Source organism: Truncatella angustata (genome assembly GCF_020726525.1).
Source record: "Truncatella angustata strain MPI-SDFR-AT-0073 chromosome Unknown BKA67scaffold_10, whole genome shotgun sequence".
In the NCBI taxonomy this organism is placed as follows: domain Eukaryota; kingdom Fungi; phylum Ascomycota; class Sordariomycetes; order Amphisphaeriales; family Sporocadaceae; genus Truncatella; species Truncatella angustata.
Genome location: NW_025763390.1, coordinates 1,426,705 through 1,435,017, shown reverse-complemented (window position 1 = coordinate 1,435,017; position 8,313 = coordinate 1,426,705). Strand labels below are relative to the sequence as shown.

Here is an 8,313-nt window from a genome sequence, read left to right as displayed (position 1 = left end):
CACAAGGATCACCCACTCACTGAGTTGAACTTCATAATTGGTAGACTCCATCCTCTTTTACGGTCTAGTCATAAAATTACCCCTGGCATAGCATTGATCCTCGACTGGGTGGCTGAGTAGGATCGCTGTGGTTATATTTTCGCAATTCAAACATTTTAATGTTTTAGCCCGGTGTTTTCCGTTCGGTGTTAAATGGCTTTAGCATCTCTAAGACTAGACAGCCCACTTTGTACTACATATGCTTTTCGATTACTATTAGCGGTCGGTAGTAACGCACTGTACCCTGGAAAGTGATCTAAAGAGGGGAGTTGCTATAGAGTCTAAGAATTAGTTATCCTTAAAGCCATGAAGTTTGTTTTTTATTATCATTGGGTTTGCGGGGGCGGAGATGGTCTTCGGGAAAGATATCTGTGATATATAGGCATTCCTCAGAATTTACTACTCGACACTGACAAGCTTCCGAAGCATTCTATGGCCCCAAGAACGGCATGCGTTACGACACGGTAGATCACTTTAGAAGAGTATATAGCTTATTTCCTGCACAGAATTTTCGACTTGGACATACTTATTTTATATGGAGAAGGCCGCACTAAGGCTTTCTGTCGTCTTCAAGAGGAGATAATCAGTGTTTACATGACTTAGCATACCAAGGTGGCTCCTAACGGTATACTGGCTATAACTCCGGGAGAGCTCAGAAAAGCTCGCCATATTAGATAGGTTCTCGGACAATTACTAGATAACGCGGAATGCACACTAGCCAATGGTGGTATCTGCATCTGAACCTACCTTGCCGGCGTGGGAAAATGTTATTACCATTGCAATCTTTACGCCATTGACGGTTCGTAAGAGCAACTTAACGAGCTCTCTCTCTAATGAAGTCTTCACGTGGCTTTGCATGGCGGTATACTAGCAAATGTTTCTCTACTCCTTATACGTATATTTAGAATAACCCACGCTCTAAGACATACATCGGCAAACATGCGACTTCTTCTGAGGTAACGAAGATACATTGAGTGGCTTTAGCATATGTAGAGTTAAAGGCAGTTAACGTTACTTTGGGAAGAGATTTCACGTGACTTGCCATTTTTGATCTTCTAAAGATTGTTGGACGCAAACGGGTGATGGAACTCATATGACCTCCGTTGTTGTTTTTGCTTTTAATATTAGCAATGAAATCTTGAAGCTGATGGAGGATTTTTGTGTTTCGGAGGTGGATGATGTTGACTTGAAACCTTTATATGTCAAAGTATCCTCAATGGGACGGATTGGCCATGAAACGGCAATTAGAGTAGAGGCAAATGAACAGCGTTACATCAGGAGTTGTTCTTGGGCAACTCTCCCGTGTTGCGTCGGTTTGCGTCGAAACTTCTATCCCGAACCTGCGCAATTCCTGGTAAACCCCATCAATATTAGGCACGAATTTCTGATAGATGCCTCTTATATCTACCCAGGAAACCACATTAGCCTTCAGGAGAGCGAAGTCAGCTCTGTTCTTCTCACACCCTTACATCACACACTATCAATAGACTACTATTGACCATCGTATGTAACATGTCTATCAACTTTTGACCAAGCTTTTATCAACTTCTGGCCAACTGCTAGCCAGCTACATACTCCATTAAAGTTTTACAAAAAGCCGCCACTTGATTTACCTCGGTTGGGCGCCATAGCAGAGTATAGAAGCCTCATAAGAGCGTTGGCGGCAATGCCTTGCTAGGCAACAGGTTTGGCAGCAAGGGATTCTGTGGCAAGGGACCTGCCGAGATATGCACACCTAACGTGACCCCAACACGCTATGGCCGGAACATCTTCAGAATCCGCAAGCCTATGGGCAAAATATAGGAGAAATTCACAAAGGCTAGTGTTCTTACCGGCGTAAACCCCCGTTGTGTGAGGTGTTAGAAATATCAACGTATTGAGGGGAAGCACCACCCGTTCATTGTTCGCGAGACAATTTATAGGACGTCATTCCCGGGGTTAGCTAGCTATCTTTGGTGATTCTTTTTCTAGGAACCCAATGCACATTCGCCTGTGTCAGTGGCGATGCATGGGAGTTTCTAGATTGGGACGAACATCTCTGTGAGCTAGAGCAGGCGATGGATGCAAAGCGCAAGGAGGTAATTAAGATGAATCTCGTCGATGATATGGATGGGTACTATGAGTACGATCCAGAAGATGAGTCAAGTACTTCTTGCTTGTGATGCGCTATTCATATAACTGATAGTCGCAGCTTGTTTTGAATGGATGGCATGTGTGGACGCTTGCCTTGTCAGATTTGGTGAAATCAAAGCCGCACGCAAAAACGCTGAGCAGGAAGCTGTGAAGGAGGGATTTGCAGCTAATCCGGGCGAGGATGTCAACAACAGCAAGCACGATGCCGACTTCCAGTCTCAACTGCTGACATATCAGCGCGAGCGTAACGACCTGTTGCGCGACCAGCACAACTCTTTCCAAGAGCAAAATTTTCTATTTCGCCCCATCTCCAAGAAGTTGCGCTTGCGTCTGGAAACTTCACCAAAAGCGAGGGCCGATGCTTTGGAAGTTTAAAATCTGTTTGAAATGGGTGGTACGTGGCTCCGGTCAATCCGACACAGCAGGCAACAATGAAGAAGACTAATAGCCGAGTGGATCACCTAGTAACTCTTATTTTTCATGAAATTGCGAGCAATCTTGTATATTTGGCTGTTACGGTAAATGCTAGCCTACTCGATTCTATCCCAAAATGTCCTCTTCTATCCCGCAAGCTACCATTACTATCTATAATTGATACACATTCATGCCGAACGAATCAATATCACACGCAAGGGCCTTCTCTAGTGATAGCCAATGCTCAAGCCATTGGGAATATGTTTGCCATCGACCTCAAAGTCCTGCCGAATAACATTGATATCAAAGTCGCCAACAGCGACAGATTCCCACTCAAGTGTCTTCCCGGCAGGGCACGGAAACGACTTGATCAAGGGTGGAAGGACCGTGTCATCGAACGCGTATAATCCTGTGGTGCTATCAAAGTGCACACGTGCAAGCTGTTTGTTACGGTGGTTGCCGTAATCCAGTGTTGCATGGGATTCGATATTGTTGTTAAAGATGTCCATAGCTTGTGTGCCCAGAATATTGTCGCCACGGCCGAGATGCCCAGCTTGGATGACAAGGCTGCACGTTTTGCCGGCAAGCTCTGCCGGTACAGGTATCTCGTAGAGTGTTGATGTCTCCGCCACACCATTACGCACGGTGGCTGTCTGGAGGTCCAGAGCGTTGTCATTGGTAGGGATGTCATGGTTCTTGAGAAGCGTGGGCAAAATGAACCCTGTATAAGATATAGGATATGTTGTGTTTGAGGGTATTGTCGAATTTGAGGGCGTCGTTGTGTTTGTTGGTACTGTGCTGTTGCCGTAGCAAGGCGTTGTGCTGTTGGTGTACCGATGTTTCCAAGACAGAGAAGGAGCGGCAATGGTGCCGCTGGCTGCGAACAAAGCGATAATGGCTGCGCACCTCATCTTGACAGAGTATTTCGATTAAAACAAGTGCTTAGTAGTTTTCAAGAAGAGTAACTGATTAAAAGTTTTACTTGAGAAGTAGACGAAAATGAATGTAGAGATGAAACCGGAATTGGAAATGAAAAGGAAAATGGAGAGGAGAATGAAAAGGAAATGAATATGGAAACGAATATGAATATGGAACTGGATATGAAATGAATGAGCTTCAATCAGAGTTAACGACTTCGTAACGACATACCATTATATACACCAGAAATTGATCTATATTAACATTGCATCCTGATATTCTGTGCTAGTCTAGTACAATCAGGAAGCACTCAGCCTCAATTTGGGCGGAGGCTGCGCTAATCCAGCTGAATGGAGTGAACGCCATCATTGGGTTGTTCAGTCGCCTCGCCCAACACCGGGGGTAACGTGGGCTCGGAGTAATCAGCCGGGCTAGCGACGGCCTTTCGACTTCAGCTCCAAGATAACACACTACATAGACAGAGTTTGGTCTATCTTCAGCTGGTTTTGCTGGAGTCCGGTATTAAGTTACTGGATGTGGTACAATGACCAATCGGAACCCAGGGCAACACCGCCTTGGGGTGTTATTCAGCAACGTCTAGGTTAGCGCGCTCTGACAGCAACGTTTCAGTGGCTGCCAAAGTTCCGGCCCTACAGTATAGCCACGACGTGCCCACTATCGTTTGCAAGTGCTATTTTGGTATCGCGACCGTTGAACCCAAAATATGAGAAAGCGTTGAACTCTACCAAAAATGGCGACAGGGCGTGCATTGCTGGTATGGATGAGATGCGCTAAGGATAGGCTCACTACTTGTGCTTTTATGCAGTTGACGACTACAATGAACAGGGTGGCATCAACTAGCACGCTTCACGACACTCTACCTGCGCTCTACATACCTCAAGCATCTCATACTACGCGGGATATTATCATTTGTTGCTTCTCTTATCCAGATTGTTTGTGCAACTTCTGTAATTGTACAATGTAGACATGAACTTAAGGCTCTAAGGTTAGACTAGTCTAGGAGCAAATTCTTGAGTGTCGTTGTTGAGAGTGAACCACACTACGTCTGTCGCATACTTTACTTTGTAGCTGGCTTACGCTCCTTGACGAAGGTTTATGGTCATCTCTATCCTTTGACTTTGAGTCTTTTGCAGTGGGTTTCTTCAGGTTACTCGGGGCCTTCTCCCACGTAAACTCGTCGGGGCGGAGCTTGTATCCGCGATTCCAGTTCCAGGGCTTGCACCAGTCCTCTGGATGCTGATAATAGCGCATTCTTTTTTTATGTTTACTATTTGGCCCGGCTCGATCCCAGATTGTGTCTGTTCGCGCCACAACCCTGTTCCAATCTTCGATTATCTCATCGAAACCATATGCGTCACTGCTCCCAAGTTGATCCAGTGGGTTGGTTTGCTTATTTTATCAGTTTTGTAGACAAGCAAGGATGAGGTACAGTTCATGTGCAGCTGAACGCTATGAATTTCCCCTGAGCGATGTTGGTACTGTTGATATCCCGGTTGAGAATGCCTACACGGTGCATGACCTTCATGGTCTGCACAAGTCGTTTGGCAGTCTGAGTAGTATAGATTGCCTGGATTGTCCTGCGGTAATTCGCGTCTGGGCGGATATTCTTTTCTTCCACGTTCTCTAACTCAACGAATTTATTTACCAAAGCTGAGATCGGTACACCTTTGTCTTCGTCTGACCAGCCCCAATCCTCGCCCCAGTCGAGCCTATCCTTCTCTCGTAGAGCTGCTTGCAGGTCATCTCCTAGTATGATATGGTCATAGCAGGGGATGGAAATTGTTTCTTTGCCAAAATTCATGAGTGGCACATACACTCTACATTCACAATTAAAAAGGATGCATGTAGGATATTGGTCCTCGTCGTTCGAGGTGATATCCCAAAAGTAAGACGAAGTGAAATGTTTTCCAAAATTGAACTTGAAGTTGTCAGTCGGAATTCGGATTCGAGATTCGTATGGCTGTCACGCAGAAGCGCTCATCGGCCATCTTACCATTTTCAAAGCGTACAGTGTATCGTTGATGGAGACTTTCCAGACATGAGCATGTGCGCCCGCCGCCAAACAGTTCCTTGAAGTTGATTCTCAGCGGCTGTACAAGCGTGTCGAATTGGCCTAGTTTAGGTCCCGGCACGTTGGGCAATTTTGCCATCTCAGAGTCGCTGCTCTTTCACGTCACCCGTTTGTTAATTGCTTTGAATGAAATACCAGATTAATATAATTTGTTAAAAAAAAAATTTTTATTCAATACGTCTCAGTAGATATTGGGTTTCTTTTCCGGTCCAGTCAGCTAGATTTGTCCATGCAAAGCACCGTTTGCAGCATTGTCTCAGCATGAAATAATCAGAGCCGGGGCCAGTCCTCCAGGGAACAAAGTCGGCTCCTGAAATTGGTATCTCTACCACCAAGACAAAGCCATGACAAGTAGCGTCCAAATTGCTTTGATCCCCGACACTACATTTTCTCCTGATGAGGTCACATACTGTGGACACCAAGGGAATGTATGCTGCTGGACCCCTATTCTAGCATTCCCATCGATGACGAAGAAACGGAAAACTGTGGCTCCAATATGCGTCATCGTGAACGCAAGACAGGTGCCTGCACCCATTGCGTACATCGCTATCTTTCCGAGGTAGATCCGACCATGGTTCACGTATTTACTCCCAACCTAGAAAAACTACTCGGTCCAAAACTTTGGTCTTGGCAGAATGCCCAATTACGTAGACCTCGTCATGTGCTGGCGTCATACGAGGCATATATTGGGCAGGGAGATATATTGGAAAGTTGGGCCGCTTTTGGTGTTTTTAATGATTGAATTTGCTGTTGCTTTGGGGGAGCGTTACCTTTGCTTGGCAACTGTCGAATGGGATGCGTAACTTCAGCGCCTGGGCGTTCCTAGTACTCTGACTAATGTATTGCTTTGTTCCATGCAAGACATGGCTGAGTAGTGGACCTACTGACCTCCAAGAAGAACTTGTCGATGTCTGCTTCCACATGGATCCGGGTAGGCTGATCCAAATTGTTAAGAGGCTTATTGAGTACGTCCGTGTATGGTGTCTCCGGACGAAGTACCTTATAGAATACTTGGTTGACATTAGCCTCGTGGAAATCATCCCCGAACTCAATGTCTTCAAAATTGACCTAGTACCTATGTGTGTGTCAAATCGGGGTTGGCAGCAGAGTGAAGAGTCACAACCACAACATAGGCAATAAGTGTGGGATAGATAGGTTAAAGACTGAACTCTGCTCCTCCAACTAGCAGCTAGCCCACCCTCCTTTATGCAGCGCTTGTATTGCGCATAATAAACGTTACTGCAGATCCGTTGACCCGGTTTTAGTATGCGTCCTAGGGGCAGAGCCCTGAGACGCAGCTCATACACAGCTGTTACAGTTCTTGATTGAGATGTGCACCTTGTTGCAATTCCTGTTTGACAGTTTGTACTTTCCTCATGATTCAAATTAGGACGGGTTAGTGTAAACAAGAATCTTGGGGTCAGCGGTGTGCCCTCCTTCTCACTATAAAATTTCCATTAATCAACGGTGGGAATCATAGAGTCTCCTCGAGTTGCGAATTACTTCTCAGCTTTTTTCTTTTTGCTTTTCGCTTTTTTCTTGTAATGTTATAGTCGCTAACGAAACCAGCATCCTCTTTTTATTCTCTCATAGTCTTGCTTTAGAGCTAATTTAATTAGGGTGTAACCTTATTACATATACTTTAATATCGACTTAAGTACTAGATCTTGTTCTAGACCTGTTAATATCATCTGTTGTTGGAATATATTATTCGCGGTCTCGTACGACGGTTAACTACGTAGTATAGGTAGTCACCGGCGTGCTGGCAGTAAGCCACCACAGCCACGATGTGGCTGTCGGCAGCTAGCAGCCGTACGGGTGAACCCCAAACCCCTATCTATAGACCACGTACGAGGGGAAGAATCCCTTCTTCTCCTTCGTACGACAGCGCTGAATAGATCTATTTGTCGCCCACACTGTACGGAAAGAATTGAATGGAGAAGCCATTCCACATCTGTATATATACATAAAGAGAGTAACCTAATGCGTATATATATATTTTATATTCTGTGATATATTCGACAAGTCTTTGACTAAAGTTGTGTAACAATTACGACAAGATCACCAGGCGACAAGCTCCTAGGCGTAACGATTATATTCAGAGAATTATTCTTCAGGAGGAGTAAAAGGAATGTCTCCATCGCTAGTTACGAAGCGGGGGTTTTACACCGACTACGCACGGGCGCACTTCATACGCTGCTCGAGCGCTAGGCTGGCACCTTGGCCAGGTCGTTGCAAGTTGCTTATTAATAATATTGTTCGCTTAAATCTCCGTTTTATTTATAATATTTATAAGTATATCTATAAATAATAATATACTTATACTAATAAGCAAATTTTCTAATTCTTAATTATATCTTAACGCTCTGTTATTATCTTCCGACGTCTCTTATAGAGCTTCTATTTATTTATATGTATTAGTAAGTAACTCTATAAAGGCTTGTCGATTGGGATCATCTTAGACATAGAGCTGATTTTCGATTGCTATGACGGGTTATAGGTTAACCACCTCCTACGCTAGCCTATCAATAAGGCATACTCTAACAAGCACTTGCTCCGATACTAGTCGACTTCTCATCTAGCATCTTCCTCCGCACCGCCACCATGTACTCTAATAACTCAATCGCTTCTTTGATCCGCCGGTCGCTATGAATATCATCATACTAGTGGAAACGTAAATAGCGGACGATGAATGGTTTAGCAAGCAATAACTATGT

At 44.7% G+C, this 8,313-nt stretch overlaps 2 protein-coding genes across 2 annotated transcripts; both read right to left on the bottom strand.

Annotated features, from left to right (window-relative positions):
- Positions 1 to 2,669: 2,669 nt before the first annotated feature.
- BKA67DRAFT_583505 (uncharacterized protein) lies at positions 2,670 to 3,828 on the bottom strand. The gene has a single exon (XM_046104073.1). It carries the CDS (start codon positions 3,495 to 3,497, stop codon positions 2,814 to 2,816), a length of 684 nt encoding a protein of 227 aa, XP_045952710.1. The 5' UTR covers positions 3,498 to 3,828; the 3' UTR covers positions 2,670 to 2,813.
- Positions 3,829 to 4,957: 1,129 nt separating this feature from the next.
- Positions 4,958 to 5,326, bottom strand: BKA67DRAFT_664046 (uncharacterized protein; the record flags this gene model as incomplete). Its single annotated transcript, XM_046108306.1, has 1 exon — positions 4,958 to 5,326. The coding sequence occupies one exon, from the start codon at positions 5,324 to 5,326 to the stop codon at positions 4,958 to 4,960; it is 369 nt and encodes a 122-aa protein (XP_045952709.1).
- Between the last annotated feature and the right edge of the window lie 2,987 nt (positions 5,327 to 8,313).

What these genes read in the sequence shown, in the direction of transcription:
- BKA67DRAFT_583505 (XM_046104073.1), bottom strand. Translation starts at nt 3,497, where the DNA reads ATGAGGTGCGCAGCCATTATCGCTTTGTTCGCAGCCAGCGGCACCATT.